Here is a 22,297-nt window from a genome sequence, read left to right on the forward strand (position 1 = left end):
TATCAGAGTTTTACAGTTTCCTGGCATCTTGCTCATCCAAAAGTTCACAGTATAAATTGAATTCCTGGAAGGAAAACTTGCAATTCGAAGTTTCTGATGAGCACTGGAGGGCAGTTTGTGCTGATGCTCATTCTAAGTCTGCAAATACATGCCTTAAAGTAATACAGTATAAATGGGTAATGTGGACACACGTGACACTTGTGCAATTACATGTAAATAGACATAACAAAAACACACCAGACACATGCAAAAATGTTTGTACACCAGCAAGACATCATTTTATTATACATGACAGTGAAGAAAGAAAAATCAGGGAAGGTAAGAGTTATAATTGAGAAGATTATTTCAAAACCCACATATATGTACAGAAACATAGTTATAGTAAAAATGAATCAACATTTATAGACGTCAGTTTGCTAATGCCAACAAAAGTAGCACTACTCAACTACTAGACAGATGTTATCAAGCCTTCCATTAGAAAAGTACATGCATCTGTTAATATGATAATATACATTATCCTGTGTAAATTAAACAAGAGGAGCATTCTTGGTTTGAGCTTGTGTGTTTTTCCTTTACTTCTTTGTTTTGTGCCAATGCAGCAATTTCATGTGAGGTTTACTGTGTATTATATGAATGTAAAAAGCTGTATTTCATGGTGTTGCAGGAAAAGTCATGTTAATAACCCTATAGGAATGTTAAAAAATCAGCAGAGATCAGAGTATAACTGCTTATCTTTTGCAGGTTCGCAGGGGGTCTGAAGCCGATCCCAGCTAATGTTGAGGGAGTGGTGGGACTGACACACAAAAGCAAACAATTATTCAGATACACCTACAGGAAATTTAGAGTCACCAGTTAACCTTACCTGCATCTGGGTAAGCACCTGGTTATGGGGAGAACATGCAGACTCACTCAGAAATGTCCCAGAACCCAGAGCCTTCTTGCAATGAGGTAACAGTGCCAACAAAAACAGACTGATTCAGAGAATCAGAAAGATTTTTAGATACTTTTACATACTAGAAAAGGATCTGAATGTGTGTACGTAATATCTGAATACTGCTGAACAAAGGTAAGTAGGTCAGATTTTTATTGTGAAGACATGCTGAGTTATAAACATGTACATTTATGGTTATATGACAGATACACTTTAGATTAATTCACAACAGCTGGGGATACTGTGAATGTTCTGACCTGAAGTCCACAGGTCTTAAAGTGAAATATGATTTGGTGAATTTATCAGCATGGCTTTCTTGTAAAACTGATTTAAAAATACTTAAGAGTCTTTCATGCATTTTGAATCCTTGCTATGCTGCTTACAGACACATGGTGGTGCCGCTTCCCCAAAAACTAGCTGACACCTACTCAGGCTGTGTAGGAGAGCAGTAATGACGACCTGACTGTAATGATATAGGCTCCTACATAATGAGCGGCTGTAACTGAAACTCAGGAATAGGCATGATTTTCAATTTCCTACAGACTAAAGATAGACGTGGGCGAAATTACAGCAAAATACACGAGGTTGCCATTAGCCTACGCTCCACACAGCAGACCCCTCAGATACTTTCACCAGACTGCACAAATTCAACAAATAAGAGATTAAATTTTTACTTAGTGGCAATAAAAAAGTGTACTCTAAAGTGCCTGGAACTACATGTGTTTGATGTATTTCAGGATACTACAGGGTTAAAGATAAAATTAGACAACCTTGTACATGTTTTTTTAGCTTGACAGCAGTTTTCATTAGTTAAATTCAGAGTTAGTGCCAAACAAATGTCAGCATATGTTCCCTTTTTTTCTCATATTGTTTCTTGTTGATATTTGTGGTTGCTGGGTGATGATCTGCTCTAGGTCATGCCATCATCTTTTGTAAAGAATTATACCGACAGTAAGATGATTTATACTGCAGAATATTACTACATTGCTGTAAGTGCATTTACTCAAGTACAGTTTTGAGGTAGTTGAACTTGAATACTTCCATTTCATGCCACAATTCAGAGGGAAATATTGTCCCTTTTTACTCCACAACATTTATCTGGCAGCTGCAGTTACTTTTTAGATTAGGTTTTACGTAAAAAACATAAGATCAGTTTACAAAATGTGATCCATTTGGAAATGCAAACTACCTAAAAGTAGTTAAAATGAACTTTTCCATGACCAGCTACAACATTAAAGTACCAACTACATGTCAAGACATCAATAGACATAATGCAATAATGTAATTGTCTGACAGGAGCCTTTCAGCATGATGAGTACTTTTATTTTTGATGCTTTAAGTATATTTTGTTCATTTGCGGAAGAAGTACATCCTTTACGTAAGTAAATGTATTAATACAGCAATGTAAAAGTAAAAGTAAGTAAAAGTCCTGCATTCAAAATTATATAAACAAATATGTAGTAATATTTGCACAATATGCTTAAAGTATCAAAAGTTAAAGTAGTCATTTTGCAGAGAAAAAGGGCCCTTGACTGATATGTTTAGACTGATCAGTGTGTAAGCAGCATTTTACTGTTGCAGGTGGTCGACGTGGAGTTAGTTTTAACTACTTTATATACAGTTAATCCAGCAGTTCTTAACCTAGGGGTCAGGTCCCTCCAAAGGGTCATGAGATAAATCTAAGAGGTCATTTGTGCCTCGAACAGTAATTCAAATGAAAGCACGTGAAAAGTTTAAAGGGAAACAACTCCTAAACATCTGACACGTGATGAGGAGACACAACTAGACACTGTTTTCTATACAAACACACAAATCAAGCCGTGACAGAAACTACGCAAGTACATTTTCATGTACATATTTGAGATACCTCTGCTTTACTTGATTTTACGTTACAATATTTATTGCTACTTTATACTTCTACTCTACAACATAGCAGGTTGGTGCTCTTCAGTCTGCTACATTTATTTAATAACTTTAGTGACTAAAATTAAGATTTTTCTTTAAAAAAACAAAACAAACATATGATCAGTTTAAAGAATATGATGCCTTGTTGTGGATTAAACTACTCAAGTATACAGTTAAACAGTAAAATGTCACTCACACATTAATGCATCATGCAAGTATCAAAAGCTTGCCAATCCTTTTTTGAATTATAATCAATTGAATACAAGAGATTTAATGTTCAAACTGATAAACTTTATTATTTTTTGTAAATATACAGTCACTCCGAATTTGATGTGTGCAACATGTTCCTGTGATACATCACCTTTACTCAGAAACAGCACTTGGTAAATGTTTTGGAACTGAGAACACTAATTATTTAAGTTACGAAAGTGAAAATCTTCTTGCTTGATATGTGACTTAATGTGCTCAACAGTCCAGGATCCATGTTGTCATATTTCATAATGCACCACACATGTTCAATAGGAGACAGGTTTGGACTGCAGGCAGGTCAGCTTAGTACCTGAACTCTTTTACTGTGAAGTCTTGCTGTTGTGATACGTGTAGAATGTGTCTTGGCTTTGTCTTGCTGAAATAGCAGGGACGTCCCTGAAAAAGATGTAGTCTGGATGGCAGCATATGTTGCTCCAAAACCTGTATGTACCTTCAGCTGTAGTGGGGCCTTCACAGATGTGACAGTTACCCATGATGCCATGGGCACTAACACACCCCCAAACAGTCAAAGATGCTGTCTTTTGAAGTTAGCGCTGGAGGACACGACGTCCATGATTTCAGAAAACAATCTGAAATATGGACTTGTCAGACCACAGCACACTTTTCACTTTGCGTCAGTCCATCTCAGGCCCAGAGAAGTCTGCATGCTTCTGGATGTAGTTAACATATGTGCTTCTCTTCGCATGGTAGAGTCTTAACTTGCATTTGCAAAGACAGCGACAAACTGTGTCTACTGTCGACGGTTTTCTGTAGTGTTCTAGAGCCCAAGTTGTAATATCGTGTATACAGTCTTGTCAGTTTTTAATGCAGTGCCACCTGAGGCGTCAAAGGTCACAGGCATTCAGTGTTGGTTGTCCCTTACCTCTCTGGGTTCTCTGAAACGTGTAATGATATTATGGATTGTAGATAATGTATCTCTAAATTCACTGAAATTTTATTTTGTTGCCACTGACCCAACTTTTTTTTAATCGTGTTGCAGGCATCAAATTCAGAATGAGAGTATATTTACAAAAAATGATAGTTCAGTTTGAACATTAAATATCTTTTCTTTGTACTGTATTCATTTTAATACAAACCAAAAAGGATTTGCAAATCATTGCATTCTGTTTTATTAGTCTTGCATAGCCAGCCCCCTCTCTCTCTCTCTCTCTCTCACTTGGTGCTGAAGAGAAGTTTGGCTCTACACATACATATTCTGCTATGGGGGGAAAATGCCCTGCCTTGTTTCTTTTTCTCTAAACCAATCATAATCATCTTGGGTGGCACAAAGCCCAGGATGCAGCGATGGTGCGGCCGAAATGTTGAATGCAGGACTATGGTCAATATTTGGTGTTTTTAAATGTCCTCTATATATTTATTGACTTTACTTTCACTTGTAATGGAGTATTTTTTATAAAGTGGTGGTAGTTTTGCTCCAATAAATGATCTGACAGGTAAACCTCCCAGGTCCTCCTCCATTAGAGGCAGAAGAGCTGAAGTTTCTGGTTTTATATCAATGCAGCACTAATAGACATTCACCATATTTCAGAGGGAAACTTAGTTAATAGTTAGTCAATACATTAAACTACTCAACAGTATACAATATGAAATTACATTAAATGAAATACATCAAAATTGTACTTAAACACAGCAATTACTTTCCACTTTGTTGCTACTTCTGTATTTTTAAAATGTAAAATGTTGAATGCAAGACTTTAGTCAACATGTGTTGTTTTTCAAAACAATGACTTTACTTTTACTTTTTGTAATGGAGTACTTTTAAGTGATACTGCTACTTTTACTTCATTAGATGATCTGAAGTTCAACACCCCCACCTCATCTATTAGGAGTAAATATTGTACTTTATACTCAACTACAATTATTTTTTAACTTAAGCTGCTAGTTTATTTAATAGATTAAAATTTCACATGAAGAATAGATTACATCTATTGTGACAGATTCAACTATGCTATTTGTGGAATCAACTAATATTTAATGAGATTTATTTATTCAAGTTAATTAAACTTAAAAATTTGAATATTTATGAACTTATTAACATGACAATTAACATGTAATTACTTTGCCTAGAAGGATTTTCTTTAATTACCTGAACTTGTCTTTTCAGATTCAGCCAACTTAAAAATTTAAGGCAGCCCGGATGCTAACGTTTTAAGTTTTAAGTTAAAAAATGAATGAAATAGACTTTGGTCAACATGCGTTCTTTTTTAAATATGCTCTATAAATACTCTCACTGTACTTTTACATGTGATGAAGTACTGCTACTTTTACTCCAGTTAATTATTATCAAGTTATCACCCCTTACCTCCTCCACCTCTTTTATTGAGTATTTCCATTTTATACTATTTCTACTACAGTTCAGAGGCAAATATCGTACTTTTTTTCCCCCACTACATTTGTCTGACAGTTTTAGTTACTTTGCAGATTCAGATCAACTAATACACTCTGACTTTACTTTTACTTGTAATGGAGTATTTTTATGAAGTGGCACTGCTACTTTGACTTATCTCAAAGTTAACTGACTAATAGGTCGTGATGTATTATTATAGACTAGACTACCCAAGAGTATATAAAGTAATTATAATGAGCTCCACCTTTACCAGCAGAAAAATAATAGCAATGAACACATTAATGCACCAATACACTGTAAAAAAAATCATACAGGAATGTATTGGAATCAACTAATCTTTTCTCATTAACTTGATGTAAATATATGTTTTATTTATTTAAGTTAATTAAAGTTGAAATTTCTAGTATTTGCTTTACTAACTTTTTTTTAGGTTAAAACATGTTTACAGTGAAGCAGTTCCAAAATGTTAAATGTAGGACTTTGGTCAAGATTGTAAATACTTTCACTTTACTTTTACTTGTAATGGAGTACTTTTATAATGTAATATTGCTGCTTTTACTCCAGTAAATGATCTGAAGGTGAACCCCCCCCACCCCCACCCTAGGGGCAGAAAAGCTGAAGTTTGCGGTGTTATTTCAGGGCAGCACTGATAGACATGCGCACAGCTGATGGAAGAGGCACATCTGCACTGACGTCACCTCCCCCCCTGAAAAAGCTGCCAATTTGAAGCTGTCCGGGACTCTGGGACATACCCGGTCTGTCTCTCTCTGCAGTGTAGTGAGGAGGAGCAGCTCCAAGCCAACTTTTTTGCTTGCTGGTGTTTGCATGCACTTTTTTCTCTGAGTGAGAGGCAGTCTCAGCTGTGGCAGCGGCTCCTGAGGTGGCAGAATACTACTCCTCTGCAACCTCAACTCACTTTTTAAGACACTCTGAGCCACCACAAGAAGAACACAAAGTCTAGATTATAAAGACGACCAGATAGGCTGAAAATAGACCCTTCTGCTGGAGGAAATCCAAGCTGAATAACTGAGTGTTTTTGTGTGTGTGTGTGTGTATGTATGTGTGTGTGTGTGTGTGTATGTGTGTGTGTGTGTGTGTGACAGTGTCTGGGTCTGAGATACTGCTGGGTCTGAAGGGGAGACTCACACACTGCAGTTTTGAGAGGATGGCAGAGTCCAAAAGGAGATGAAAAGAGGAGAGCAGCAGAAGAACTTCACAAGAGCTGCACAAGTCTTTTGTCCTGAGCTCTCCCTGCACACTTGGACCGGAGCTGACAATGAGGATGAGCATGGTAACTATGTGTTAACGCTGTTTTCAGGTAGTTTTCTTGTCGGAGCAGATTCGTGTGAGCATTTAAATCCTCCCAGGGAAGCAGCAGACTGTGTTTACAAACCACCATTTAGCCAGCTGTAGCGTTACAACGAGGTCACTGAGTTTTTTACGCGGAGAATTTGCACTTTTGGAAACATTTACGCACGGGATTTACTTGAAGTTTTTGCAGCGTTGCGGGTCTGCAGAGCTCAAACTTTACTAACACAACTTATTGACACACTAAAGCACGCTTCATGCGCTTTTGCAAGCACACTAACAACGCGTCAAAAGCGATGTCAGGTGGTTTTATTTTGATTTCGCAGACGCTCCTTTGGGAGGTTGTATGTATTTGAGGTACCGGTGTAATAATGCACACGGGCCGGCTGCCAACTGTCTGGGTCAGAGTGGCCAAGTAAGTAGCGCTGTCTGTCTAGAGAGCTGCAGCCAGAGCTGAGGAAGAAACACTCACAAAACTTCCCTACACATCTAAAGGCTGTGTGTCTGTCACCGGTCACTTTCAGTGGACATCACCCGTCTATCATCTGGATCCTCCGCTGTTGACGTTTGTTTATAGTGCTGCTGCTGCTGCTGCAGTTTGCACATGCTGCCGTGAAGCGCGTCAGTGAGTAAAAACCACAATCTGCTGCAGAAATTATATCATGTCGACTAGTCAGCTCCGGTGGAGCTGTTTTAAGATTTATGCATCCATAATAATGTGGTTATTACGCTTCAATTACACTGTGCAGCCTCCAGTTGGTGGATATTGAATTAATAAGTAAGAGGCAGTTGGCAGAAAGGGGCTAAAAAATCAATGCTGTTCTTGGCAAAGTGTTAAAAAGTAAGTTATGTTCAAGTTAAATGATGTGATGAGTAAAACAAACATAAACTGTAACATTAAATTCTAAGATGTTATACTTTCGATTAGATTTTCATTCATTTGCCACAAACTAGGCCCTCAAATAGTCATTATTATCACTGAAGCTTCCATAATTAGTCAGTTGATTGATTTGTCACTCAACAGAAAGTTAATCAGCATCCATTTCTGTCATTTATCAAGGAAAAAAATCCAAAACTTGTTTGGTTTCCAGCTTCATTAATGTTAATATATATTGCTTGTTGTTGGTTTACATCATTTTACAGTGAACACTTGGGTTTTGAACAGTTGCTCAGTCAATTTGAAGATGTCATTTTGGACTCTTGGAAATTATAATTGGCACCTTTTCACTATTTTGTGACATTTCGTTGACAAAATGATTAAGCTAGGGCTGCAACTGACAATTATTTTCATTTTTGATTCATCTGATAATTATTCTCACGATTAATTGATAATCATTTAGAAAAATGTACAAAAAATTGTGAAAAATGTTCATAACAGTTTTCGAGAGCCCAGACATCTTCAGATTGCTTCTTTTATCCAAACAACAGTCAAAAACCCAAAGACCTTTCATGATAAACGACAAAGAAAAACAGCAAATCCTCATATTTAAGAAGCTGGAACCAGCAAATGTTTGACATTTTTTCTTAATAAAATATCAGAACAGTTGGCAACTAATTTTCTTTTGAACAACTAATCAATGAATCGCCTGATCGCTGCAACTCTAGATTAAGCAGTTATTTTTCATTATTGTTTTAATCACCAGTTAACTACTTAAGGTTTGGTTGGAACTCCATTGTGTGGACTTTGGCTTGACCACAATCAACATGGGCCACAAAGTCAACAGCAAAAAATAGTAAATAGGAGAGCTTGGAGTTCAGTCTTAGGCAATTCAACTGCAGTTCAAGTTCAGAGAGGAGTGAGGTAAGGAGAGTCATCCTGTACAGTTGACAGTGTATTAAATAATTAATCAGTTTAATTGCCCTTGGGAAAATTGATTTCTTGTCAACATCTTTGGTGACCTGTGGTAGTCTAAAGCACCTTGGCTAATCTTCTGCTTTATTAAAGGTCAGAAAGTAGTGGAAAAAATGCCAGTGGTCAAGGTTGCAACTTCAAATAGCTTTTTTGTCCAACCAGTAGTCAAAAATCCAAAGATATTCTCTTTAAAATGAAACAAACAAACAAACAAACAACAAGCACCGTATTGGAACAGCCAATATTTGGCATTTTTCTTTACAAAAACAAAAAAAGACAAAAATTATTAATCTTCTTCGACTCTTGGCTGTTCCAGTTAGGGGTGACATATTTGATTTCACACAGGCTTTCTTATGTGGGATATCTTTCCTGATGGAGCCCTTCCTATTTATCCAGGCTTGGGATGGGGCTTAGGAAATGATCAGTCAATTATTTAAAAAGTTGCTCATTAATCTTCTGTTGGTTGATGAAGTGATTAATTGACTAATTCTTCTATTTAAGCACTAATTCTGATTGATTTCCTTTGCAGGAATGCAGATGGAACAAGACAAGTTTCCAATATAGAGCTCCCTGTTTGGAGTTACACCTGAGAATGAATCTGCCATGATTAGTCAATTAATCAATTTGTCAAGCAACAAAAAATTAATCAAGAACCATTTCTGATCATTGATTAATTGTTTCAGTCAGTATTCAAGCAAATGATCTTTTTGGTTTCTGGTTCCAACTGCAAAAATGTGAATATGGTGTTTGGTTTTGGTTCATGTAATTTTAAATGGAATATCTTTGGGTTTTGGAAATTTTAAGACTTTATAAAGACTTTTTGTTTTAAATGTTAAGATATTTTGGACCTTTTAAAAACTATTTTGTGACATTTTAAAGACAAAATGATTAATCAGACAATTTTTATTATTCTTTCAATGAATTAATCATTTGGTCAATAATAAAAATAGTGGGATATGCTAATTAGAGCCCAAGATGGCAACATCGAAAAGCATCCCAGCATCACAAATTTTCACATTTGTGATGTTGGGAACAGTGAATGTTTGGAATTTTTGCTTAAACCACTCCCACAGAATGATCAGCCAATTATGATAACAGTTAATAAAATGTCAAAAAACAGTGGGAAACGCCAATCAGAGCCCAAATCGACATCTTCCAATTGCTTTTTTGTTTAACCAGCTATCCAAATGTATTTGTGAATATTGAAACAGTGAATATTTTACATTTTTGATTAAAAGAGGGCTAAAATGATCTGCTGATTATTTGAAAAACTAGTAAAATGTCAGAATATAGTGGAAAATGCCCATCAGAGCCCAAGTTGGCAACTTAAAATAGCTTTTTTTGGTCCAATTACCCATCTGAAATTCAAAGATATTCCATTTAAAATGAAATTAACCAACAACAAGCAGCAGATACATACATTTGCGAAGCTGGAAACAGCAAATATTTATAATTTTTGCCTAAAAAAAGTCTGAATTGATCATCTGCTTTTTATAAAAGTTGCAGATTCATTTTCTGTCGATTAATCATTTAATTGGCTAATCAATCTGATAATTCTAAGAGATAAAAGGGGATTTAACCTCTGATCGATTTCCTCCGCAGGAATGCAGATGGATCGGTCAAGACAAGTTGCCAATATAGAGCTTCCTGTTTGGAGTTACACCTGAGAGTGACTGTGTCTGATGGATTACGGTGTTTTCTCCGAGCTGCTGCTGACATGAATCCAGAGGCCAGCGAGATGTGGAAGCGCTCACCGTCAGGAGAAATCTGAGACCTGGATGAGCCCCCGAGCACAACGACGAGAACATTTAAGTGAAGGAGACAAACCATGGACTTGTTATGGTGTGGCAGCGGACCGATCATCGCATGCTTTTAACCCGTTTGTAGCACCCTCTACCCCTCACCCCATGTCACATCTTTCCCTGAATTATGGAAATTTTGTGGAAGACGCTGACTTGGACACTGAGCCTGGTGGTGATGGCTGCTTCTGAATTTCAAAGCATCAACAGACTTTCACACAACTCTCAAGGTATGACGTAGACAGGTGGACAGGTAGATCATCTATTATTAGCAGCAGTATGTTCATTATCTCCTCTTGTCTCTTTTTTTCTTCTTGTAAAAAGAGGAGTTCCTGTCCTACCTGCAGCACTACCAGCTGACTGTCCCAGTGCGGGTGGATGAGAGGGGAGAGTTCCTGAGCTACACTGTGAAGCACCACCGGCCAGGTCGACGGAGACGCGGGGTGGTGGACCCCATGATGGGACAGCTGCCGGCGTTGGACCCGGACCCCCCGGAGTCACGGCTGTTCTACAGACTGTCAGCCTATGGAAAGCACTTTCACTTAAACCTGACACTCAACCCCCACCTGGTGTCAAAACATTTTACAGTGGAGTACTGGGGCAAAGAAGGGCTGGAGTGGCGTCATAACATGGTAGATAACTGTCACTATGTGGGATTCTTGCAAAATCAGCACAGTACGACCAGAGTGGCGCTCAGCAACTGCAAAGGCCTGGTGAGTAAAACAGGTTTGTTATTATTACAAGCAGAGGTGGCAAAAGTACACACATCCCTTACAAAGGTTGGACATCGAGAACCGATTCCAAACAAAAATCAATTCCGAATTTATGATTTCTAAGGAATCATTAAGAATTTTTAATTTATTTTTTTAATGATTATATGTCTTCACTTTGCAGGGGTAAATTTTAATTCTGATTCTGCTTGATGATCCTACTCAAATTTCACTTTTAATAGTTTCAAATTAAACCATGTATTAAAAACACCCACACATCATGTATCGACTTGGCTATCTGCAACCAATACAGACATGTGAGTTAAATGCATGCACATCTTCCTGTGTGCTAATGCATTTATCTTATTAAATCGTAAGTGTAGTGTTACATTTACTAAGATGTTTCTTGACTCGCAGTTGAATAGCACAAAGTATGTGAGTCTTGTAACAGTCAGCTTAATTTAGCAAATGCTAAGGTATAAAACACTTTAAAAGTGCAGGATTCTCTCCATCATTACATTTAAGTAGGCTAAATAAGCCCCCAAATATTCAAGAAACCAGAAAAGTCACCTCCGTCTGTATTATCTACCTAATGTTAGCTTAGCTCGGTGTTTCCACTAGTGACATCTGTGGTAATCAGCATTTCATACAACTAACCGAGTGGCTCAACTTATGTACTCAAGTAAAAGTGAAAAAGTACAGGCTCTGAAATGTAGGCTCTGAAAGACATTTTTATAGGATGTTTCTGTGCAAAGCTAATTGAACCTCACCCTATATCCCCGGTTGAGTTTTCAAGCCTGTCCAAACCCGGTATTAACATGTGCCATGGGTCACTTCTGCGCTCTATATGCAAATAAAAACAGCTGTATTGTCAGTTAATTGTCCAGTTGGCCATTCAGTGTGTAGACATGACATTTGTTCCGTTTCTTTAGTTCAGCATCATACTAAACTCAACTCAGTATATGAAGCTCACAGTGAGCCTCATATATTCTACCTGCGTTGTCAGCAGCCTGGCAGAGGAGCTCTGTGATACACTGGGATATTATACCTGAACTATGTGCAAGGTGCACACTTTTACTTCCTCTGACTGTGTGTGTGAGTCCCAGTGCACCACAGAGCCTCTCTCCTGGCTGGGCTTCACAGAAACACAATGTTTTTTACTAGAAAAGAAACAATGTATTGCATTCTATGTCGAATTTACAAGAAGGAACGATTGATAAGGAATTCACTATACCTGTTTCACTTCCGCACTCTGTCTTCAAATAAACACGTTTGCAGAATATGCTGCTGTTTTTAACTGGTGGCTGAACAGCAGAAACCAACACACTCGGACAAATGGACACAATGCTTTTTCCACAAAGAAAGAAGCATTTGCTAAATTTAATAGAAGGTCCAAATAGTTAAAAATTTATAGTAGACAACATTTAAAAAAGTCAAAAAAAGTTTCTCCTCATTCAACAACCTTAAAATAGCACAATTTTTGAGGGAGTTTGGGCTACTAGTGTGTTCATAAACATCCACTGAAGGTAAGACCCCAAACAAGTAATCTGCAGTACAGTGAACCAAATGATGTACCTAGAAGACATCAGTTGAGTACTGTGACCTGGGACATATTGATCTGAGTGATCGGATCGCGAGTGCATCCTGGGTACGGTTGCACTTCTACTCTGAGCTGACCACTGATCGGATCACTCAGAATGCATGTTAATACCAGGTCTGAACCGGGCCTCCCTCTCTTGTATGGTTCGTCTTGTGTCTTTTATGTCATTTTCGACTTCTTGCGTCTGTCATGCATGACATACACTGATGGATACACCAAGGAATCATCTTTTCTATGTGTTATAATCCCATCCATTTAGGACTGGTCTTGATGTCAGGAGGGTGACGTGCAGTGGTGCAAAATAAGAACTGGAAGAGGTCACTCAGTAAAGAACAGATCTTCACCAGGCAACTTGAAAAGAATATTTGGGTGTAACCCTTTTGTAACCACCAATATTTTGTTTGCCTTTGTCATAATTAGGGTATGAGTTCTTAAGTCAAGGCTCAAACATATTTTCTGAGGTTGCAGTGACCTTTGATCACCAAAATATAAGCAGTTCATCAGTGGGTCCAAGTGGACATTTGTGCCAAGTTTGAAGAAATTCTCTTAAAGCTACTACAAGGAGTTTTTAACTTATTATGAAACAGTCTAAATTTATTATCGATTTATTACTCTACTTGACCTACATAAGTAAAATAACGAGACCATCTGCAAGAAGGTCGGCTCTTTCTATATGGTTATTCGTATTGGCTGTCACTGGGTCAGATTCTCAGTGGAATCAGATGAAACGAGCCTGTATTTACATTTTTCCAGGCAGAATTACAGTGAGTAGTTCGTCAGCCAGATAAAACGAAGGAGGAGATTTTTATTGTGATAATTTTTTTTTTTATAGTATATTTTGTAGTTAGCACTGTGGAACCAATACCGCTTTTGTCAATAAGATGCTCCAAAATAAAAAAAAAAATGAAATTTTCTTGGAGTCACTTTAAGATACTGTGTTCATAAGAATGGGATGATCGAAGAACATAATGCCTCTGGATATGGTTGTTGCCGGTGTGGGGACATGAAAAAGGTTTTTCAGTGTCAGGGATTGGAGATAATAATCAATAATTATCCTTAAATGCATTAAAACTAAAAGAATTAGTCTGTTTTGGAAATGTAAGGAAATAAAATTTACCGATATATGTGTTAAAAATGTGCGGAGTAAAAGTAAAAAGTTGTTAGAAAAATACTCAAGTACAGACACATGAAAATTCTATGTAATGAAGTATTTGCACGGCGTTCCTTCCCACCTCTGTTTCCAAGTGAGCGGTTCACACTCTAACTGCCCTTTGAGCCACAAAGTGTTCACACCGCTCACCTCAAACAAACCCTGATACTAATGTCAGATAACTAATATATACCTAGCTTGTGCTGCTCTCATGTCAGCCAATCTTTCAGAGGATTAGACCAATTGTAGTTTGCTTAGCAGAATCTTGGCCTCCGTCCACTTGGCACACTGAGTCTGCAGGCAGCTTGGAGTGAGTGAGGTGATGCTCATGCAGAGAAATCATCTCAGTGAGCTGTTAGTGATAAGCATCAGGGCTTTTCTTTCCATTTGTGCATTAAATATTACGCTTTATCCTTAGATTTTTAAAAGCCGCTGTAGTTGAGATCACATTTCTTTAGCTGATCTGTAAAATAATGTGTCTAAATCACAGATATTACCACAAGTGCTCTATTCAAAAACAAAACTGAGCAGGACTAACAAGGCATCTAATTATCCTGTCTAAGCTTTTAGTCCTCAGGCTTGTATCCACAGACTGTGTGACTGTCCAGCTCCTCTTTGCTAATCAAGAAATTGGAAGACGTTTTAATGGCTGTTATATCCCTCCTTGGTTCAGAATAACTCTAAAGAAGGGAAAAAAAAAAAGGCCCCGCTTCTTATTGGCAAATGTAATCATGTGGAGAAAACATGTAGCCAAATGTGTTGGCAGGACCTACATGGAGTATCATAAATTGAATTAGTGTTTGCCCTTTTTTCTAACAGCACCAAAAATGGACAAAACTGTGTCTGTACTTTAATGTAATCAGCTGTCTGGGCAGTTTGAGATCCTGACATCACACACTATTAAAACCCCTAAATCGAATATGTTTCTGTGTGACGATTAATTGCTTTCATTGTGGATTTTACAGAGCCAAGTCAGTATTTTCTACAAACTCATTTTGAAGGACTTTCTCTGTTAATGCTCCATAGAGGGTGTTGAAGGATTAAAGACAGTGTTGGTTTTGATGTAATTTATTGTTTGGGGTTCTTAAATTTGACTACAGGCTATAACTTAATGTATTACATGTGCTAAAACATGACCCCATTGGGCAGTGAATATATTAACTATTTAAAGGGGCGCTCCACCTATTAAGTGTTGCACTTCCACAAGTTGAGGGGCTTGCAAGAAGCACAATAAAGAAAAAAGGTGATAACTGAGCAGCAAAGGCTGAGTTATTTTAGACCCAATGCAATGCTGGCTCCTACATTTCCCACGATGCAACTCAGTAGCATCTTTCATCAGGCTTTTGCTGTCTCTTAAAAGCCCATGTATTTCCCACTCTTCATCCCCTCTTTGTAACGCCAGCTTTCTGTAAAAATGTAAAGTTTCCAGGCTCAAGCTGAGATGATGTCATCAAGGTTACTTTAGCCAAAGTTTTCAGACATTAAAGGTCCAGTGTGCAAGATTTAGGGGGATTTATTTGCAGAATATGACATAAATGGAATATAATATTCATAAGTATGTTTTCATTAGTGTATAATCACCTCAGAATAATAATTTTTGTGTCTTTGTTACCTTAGAATGAGCCATTTATATCTACAGAGCGCACAGGTTGGCTTCCATGGAGGCTGGTGTGTTCTACAGTAGCCCAGAATGGACAAACCAAAGACTGGATCTAGATATGGCCTTTCACATTTTTCACGAGTTTTGCGCCCACTGTAGGCTTTCCTACATGCTTGGAAGAAACTGTAGGCAAAGGTGTTTCTTCAAACCAAAGAGTCAATGTAAAAGTTGCAAAGACCTTAGCTTTAAGCTACCTAGCAACAGACACACCAGCTGTGTTTCAGGTAACAGAACTCCAGTTCTCCAGTTCTGTTGTTTTCCTGCCGTCTGTCTCCATTTTCAACTCACTCAAACATGTCTTTTCGTCAGTTCATGCTACCTTGGACAAATATGCATCTAATTACGTCTTTCTTTTTACTTCGAAGGGCTGCAGCGGTGTACTAGTATCAGGGTATGACAATTGACAATTGACGGTTATTATACTGTGTACATTTTAGAGTTCCACTGATACTGGATTCGTTTTTATATCGATAACATTTACGCAGATGCCGATATAGCTTGGATAGGCCGATATCAAGCCAATAATATCAGCCATCTGATGTATCTCTCTTGCTCTAGTACATTTGCTTATCTGCTTAAATTATTTAGCTTTAAATTATATTTGAAAACATTAACAATCAAGTAATCAATTAATCATTTATAATCAATAAGATATAAAATGCCTGTTTTTTTCTCATTTTAACTTCTATTTAAATAGTTGTAGGGGCACCTGAGTCAAATGAGGTGCAATCACTACGATTTCTAGATTAAGATGGCAGATCTAAGCAAACCGTGAGAATGCCTGTGAACTCCAGAGAAATGATACACAAAACATTCATTTCTGATAAAAGAATTTCGAATCAGTTTGTAGCAATTAATTGATTAATGATTCATTATTAACATCACCAAGCTCTACTTTGTGTGCAGTCATATTGCTTTTAAAATTCTCTTTGGGTTCTGTCTGAGCACAATTACAAGTAAACTGCTCTGTGTAAAGTAGGTGGAGTGCACCTTTAATAGAATGAAAGTATACACAATAGTCAGATATTAAAAAAAATTAAGTCGCTTTTCCTGTATTTTGTTATGATTTCTGCATTCAGCAACAATGTGTGTTTGTGTTTGTAACCTGTCTCTTTCATTGATTCTGTCCCCCAACAAGCACGGCGTTATAACAACAGAGGAAGAACAGTATTTGATAGAGCCATTAAAGAACATATCCTCCACCACCTCCAGTGAATGGAACCTGGAAGAAGCACAGCAACATGTTATTTATAAAATGTCTGCCATTCCCTCACCACAAGAGCATAGCCAGGAGTTCAGCTGTGGCATTTCAGGTTGGTGAACCTCCATCTGGGTTGGACTCTGTGTGGGTGGAACTGACGTAAAGGAATAACTATACATAGCAGGTTAGAGGAAGTGCTGGTTTGGTTCTAGGCCCAGGTTCTGGTAGACATGACCGGGCCTCTTGTGTGCTATAGTTGCTCCTGGCCTGGACACCTTTCAACCTGTAAGAGAAAGTCTCACTCCAGCTTTCATAAAAGGCCCTTCAGTGCATAAAGAGCGCTTGGCTCTGACTTTTATAGAAGCACAAGTCCTATTTATAGAACCAACAATCATGTTCAGATTTTAGAATTCAAACAACTCCACCGAATGCTGTGTCTGCTCCTGAGATATGACGAATTGGAAAAAGAACCAGGTGGATATTTAGGTATTTGGGCCAAGGTCTTATAAGAAACAGCAAAGGCTGTCATCGCCAGGAAGCTAGCATGCCTTAACATGTACCATCTTATAGCTTTTTCCCAGAGCATCTGGGTCATAAAGCAAAGGCTTTAGCTGCAAGGTTCAAAGGGGCAGATTCCCTGCATCTACCATACACAAACCAGCTCTCTCTCTCAAACACATAATAGAGCAGACTCTGATTTCTGACTTCATAATCCAGTCTAACCTGTCTTTCTTCCTCTGTCTTGTCACAGACCTCATTAAAACCAGTGCACCTTGCCAGTTCAGCACACCTCCCCCTGTCCACCCGTCTCCCGTACCCCAAAATGACAGCGAGCAGTCGAACAGCACCCACAGACAGAGGCGCTCCGTCAGCAGCGAGCGCTTCGTGGAGACGCTTGTGGTTGCCGATAAAATGATGGTCGGTTACCACGGACGCAAAGACATTGAGCACTACATCTTGTCTGTAATGAATATTGTAAGTTTGATCCTATTTTTTTTGTTATCTTGTTGTTGTCTACCACACTGTTGAACAGTGTCTCAGTTGTTTCTTTCTCTCCATCTCTTCATGGTCATTTAGTTAAAGGGATAGTTCGGATTATTTGAAGTGGAGTTGTATGAGGCACATATATACAGGAGGGGTTCTCAGCCTTTTGTAACTTCAATCATAGCTTTAACTGGTGCAAGACTGTCATCCACATCACTTTTACATTTAAAAAACTGATCCATATTGTGTTGCTTCACCCAAGGGAATGTTAGCTTGCCAACAGTGGCAAAACGTGATGTTTATATGGAACTGGTCACTGAAATTATACATTTTAATTTGATGTTATTTATTTATACGAATTATTGATCAAATGTAAATGAAATACTAATTTTGTAAAAATCAATTGTGTTCCAACCATTTGGTCAACACACCCCCACTTTGGAAAAGTAGCATGAGTACTGCTGTAAGAGCTAAGCAGTGTGCTGCTGTGGACAGGGTTCAGCAGCAAAATGTATTTTAGCCACCACAATAGATCAATATCAGTATTTTCATGGCTTAAGCTTGCTGTCAGACAGCATTTTCTGATGGGAAACCGCTGTTACATAAGCCACATATCGCTCTTCTTAAACTAACCAAACTGCTGGTGAAATCAATCATTTCATTTTGCAGAGCAGGGAAGTTGCTGATCTACTGCTGTCAGTTTGTTTGCGTGATTATGTGACTTTAGTGAATCCAAACTGACCTTTTAAAACACCAAAGTCACACAACAACGCAAACAAACTAGCCGATCAAGGCAGTGTTAGAGCAGCAACACCTGTGATTTGCAAAGTTGAGTGAATTGACTGATTTGGCTTAGAGAGCACGATATTTGTTAGTCGATCTGTCTGATGGCAAGGTAAAGCTGTGAATATATTCTAGATATAGTATACACTTAAACTGATATTGATTTTTTAAGTGGCTAAAATAGGTTTTGCAGTTGACCCTGTCCAGAGCAGCACATTGTTAAGCCTCCTACACTGGTACTCCTGCTGCTTCTCTCAAACTGGAGGTTATGGTCGGGTAAATCATACAACTCCACTTCAAAGAATCTGAACTATCCCTTTAATGGATATCTACAGTAATGTAGCTGGTTGAAGACTAGATCTTGTGAATATGGACACAATTTGTCTGACTTTGTGTCTTTTCTTCTTTTCTGGAGGTCAGGTTGCCAAACTTTACCGTGATGCCAGTCTAGGAAATGTTGTGAACATTATTGTGACCCGCTTGATTGTTCTGACTGAAGATCAGGTAATAAAAATTCTCTTTCTTTGTAATCTTTTTTCATTAATTTCACTAGCTTTGAACCATCTATGCAGCATTATCACAGTTATCATTACCATGGGCCCTTTTTATAGTGTCTGTGCCCTCACCTGTGGTCAGTGTATAACTGATACGCCTGGCGTGAGTGAGCTGCAGTATTTTATGTGATTGCTGCGGTTGAAGGGAGGGAGAGAAGAGAGACTATTCACCATATGGCCACCACTTCAGATGAAAGATGTGCTCAGGCATCTTCCCTCAGGGAGCCTCGATTGAGGATTTTTACATGCACTGTACATGTGTATGTATGTGTGATGGGAGAAACAGTGTCTTCCCAGCATCTGTTTTTTTTCCGGAGGGGTCATAGCAGCTCTTAACGGTCCAAAAACAAGTTTTCATGTAAAGTGGAGGCACACTTTGATCCAATAGAGAGGAAACTCCGGTCTCTCCCACCTTGTTTTGGATAAACTTAATAGAAAATACAGTTACAAAACAAACAAAATTTTATGGTAAAAGTGAGTCACTGATGGGCTGTTGAGTTGTTCAGTATTGCGTTGTAATTAATCAAAGTGCAAGCTGAAATCAGCACTGCATCATCGGCTGGCAATGCAATGGTTTTCTGTAGTTAAACCCATTACATTCATGGACGAAGATGCATTTTGCAGACTTCACTACAACTTCCCCAACTCCTTCTTCTCCTGTTAGTCTTCTTTCCACATCTCCTGCCTCTTTTTTTCTAATAATGAAAGTCCTTGTTCTACTCCTTCATTGACTCATACTTACTTCCTGCTATAAATGGTTTTACCTTTACTACAACTGCATCTTCTCCTAAATCAAACACAAAAACTTCCAACAACTTGTGTTCTAACCTCCCTGTGATCCCAGTGCTGTACTCCTCCAAATAATTCATCCAGATAATCGTTCTACTTTTCCGGTATGGCGGCTCATCAGTTAGCACTGTCAACACATGACATTCAGTTCAGTGTCACATTTCTTTTGCGTTTTTAAACTGTAGTTTACCCACATTTTCTCAATGAAAAGTGTATTTTCAAGAGGGGCTGGGCAATGTATACATATTAATTGATATCTTGATATGAGACTAGATATTGTCTTATATTTTGGATATCCTTATATCATGATACAGCATAAGCTTTGTCTTTTTCTGGTTTTAAAGCGGGGTTTATTAAAGTTTTGATGACGAGTGCCAAAGTAGGGAGCGTGGATATGATTGAGGGCTGCACAGGAAAACCCATGAACTTATGTTAGGATTTGTGATTGGTTTAATTAACATGAAATTCCTTGAGCAATGAACACACCTGTTTGCAAATAATGGCTTTATCTGTCTCCTGAGGTCTGAAGTAGTGACAGCTGATCCATTTTTCCTGAAAGCTTCTTCATTTTTCCATGGTGGCTTTTCCATCTCACATCACACATTAAACTGCCAAGTTCTCCATGGAAATCACAAACTTTAGCTAGCAGTACTAGCATCGATGACACAACAAAATTCCTGAGACGCTTGCGAGTTGCAGCGAGTTACCATGCAACCAAGTTGTCATTCCTAACCTGACAGATGTTTGTTGTGGTGACGCTGTTTGTAGTAGTAGCCAAGTACAAAGTACTTTAGTTTATTTCAAAATTTTCAAGTTTTAGTTGGGCTCAAAACTCAAAAAAATGTTGAAATTTTGAGTTTTGTCAACTTTTTTTTTTCCAGAGTACAATATTATCTAAATATCAATACAAAGGTATCAGTTTAAAAATATTGTGATTGTGATATTTGTGATATTTATCAGTACTGTGTGGTACATAAGATATGATACAATGCAATTCAATATGTCAATATGACATAACAACATATGACATGACATGATAGGATACTGTAATGTGCTTAAACCAGTTGTTTTTTGATGCATCATATGGTTTTGTTTTGTAATACTGTGTTATGTTTCACTGCATTACATGTGTGTTGTCTCTTGCAGCCTAATCTGGAGATTAACCACCATGCCGACAAATCTCTGGACAGTTTCTGTAAGTGGCAGAAGTCCATCCTGTCTCATCATGGCGACGGAAACAGCATTCCTGAAAATGGGATGGCTCATCATGACAACGCTGTCCTAATCACCCGGTGAGTGCGGGCTCACATCTTCAGGTGCAGTTTAGACCACATTTTTCTCACAAGTGTAATGATCCAGCGTGGATACTTCAAAGGGTAAATTTGTTTCTTTCAGTTGTTACTTTCATTGTAAGTAGTGCTAATTTTCTCATTCTGAGCAAATAGGTTGCAGGTTATTTTCTGTGCTCTTGGCACATAAAAGCTTTGCAGTCACGGTTCAGCTTCAGACTCAAGTTTTGTGTGTGTGTGTGTTTGCTAATAGAGGTGGCCAGCACCTCCAGTACTCAAACCACCAAATGTCCAGTTCTTGTGCACAAACTTTACCTTTAGCTGTTAAATCTGGTGGGAATAAAGACCTCAGTTCTTAAAATAAAATGTGCTGTTTCAGACGTGCTGTACCTGTCACACTGCAATTTATGTCATGGGTGTTACCATAAAACAGCAAACCTCTGTCATTACCTGGAATAGGCTTCATTGTTGCCAGAACTGTTTTGGCCACATAACCTAGCAACTAAAGTATATATATTCCCCCCACTGGTTTTGTCAAGAGACACGATGGTGTTCGGTGATTGACATGGGCTAAAGCCAAACTTTTTGACTCTCTGGGCTCTGTACAAAACAGCCTTTCTATCATTGGAGTGCTCTTGCTTGTTGTCTGTCAGCTGATGTTCTCCAGCTCCTTTGGCTCCTGTTTTTATTGGTGGTTTTAGCTTCACTAAGCACCAGTACCAAAGGCTGCTTAGTAGAGTGTGGATGTAATGGTCAGCGAGTTCATCTCTGGCTGTAATATCTGGAGATTTAGATACCAAACACCTCATGGAACTCGTAAATCACAAACCTGCTCATTCATATTTAGCCACTTGCAGATAGTTTTCAAGAGCAAGTTGCACGGCAAGTGCAAGTGGCAACCTCCAGGGTGAAAAATGAAGCCAAGACAGAAGAGCCAAAACCTGCAGTTCCTCAACTGGCCACTCGAGGCTGGATCCGAAAGCATATATAGACTATATATAGACTTCAATGTTAAAATGCCCAAATATAGTATGGTACCATAAACAGTTTTGGTCGCAAAAGCTAATTTCCACATTCATGACAACTGTAATGGGGTGAATTTTTGTATAACTCACTCTTTTGAATTAAGGCTCCCAGAGCTGCTAGCATGGCTGACTCTTTTTTT

At 38.2% G+C, this 22,297-nt stretch overlaps 1 protein-coding gene across 1 annotated transcript in view; it reads left to right on the plus strand.

Annotated features, from left to right (window-relative positions):
- The first annotated feature begins 6,518 nt into the window (after positions 1–6,518).
- The window catches only part of adamts6 (ADAM metallopeptidase with thrombospondin type 1 motif, 6), an 84,653-nt gene continuing 68,874 nt past the window's right edge, over positions 6,519–22,297 (plus strand). Inside the window, exons 1-7 of the mRNA XM_084746222.1 lie at positions 6,519–6,744; positions 10,216–10,642; positions 10,737–11,125; positions 16,671–16,845; positions 17,485–17,708; positions 18,921–19,004; positions 20,990–21,135. Coding sequence (XP_084602348.1) covers positions 10,543–10,642; positions 10,737–11,125; positions 16,671–16,845; positions 17,485–17,708; positions 18,921–19,004; positions 20,990–21,135 — 1,118 coding nt within the window. The 5' untranslated portion in view covers positions 6,519–6,744; positions 10,216–10,542. The remainder of the gene's footprint in view (positions 6,745–10,215; positions 10,643–10,736; positions 11,126–16,670; positions 16,846–17,484; positions 17,709–18,920; positions 19,005–20,989; positions 21,136–22,297) is intronic.

This window comes from Lutjanus erythropterus, chromosome 20, assembly GCF_056507025.1.
Source record: "Lutjanus erythropterus isolate fLutEry1 chromosome 20, fLutEry1.hap2, whole genome shotgun sequence".
Taxonomy (NCBI): Eukaryota; Metazoa; Chordata; class Actinopteri; order Lutjaniformes; family Lutjanidae; genus Lutjanus; species Lutjanus erythropterus.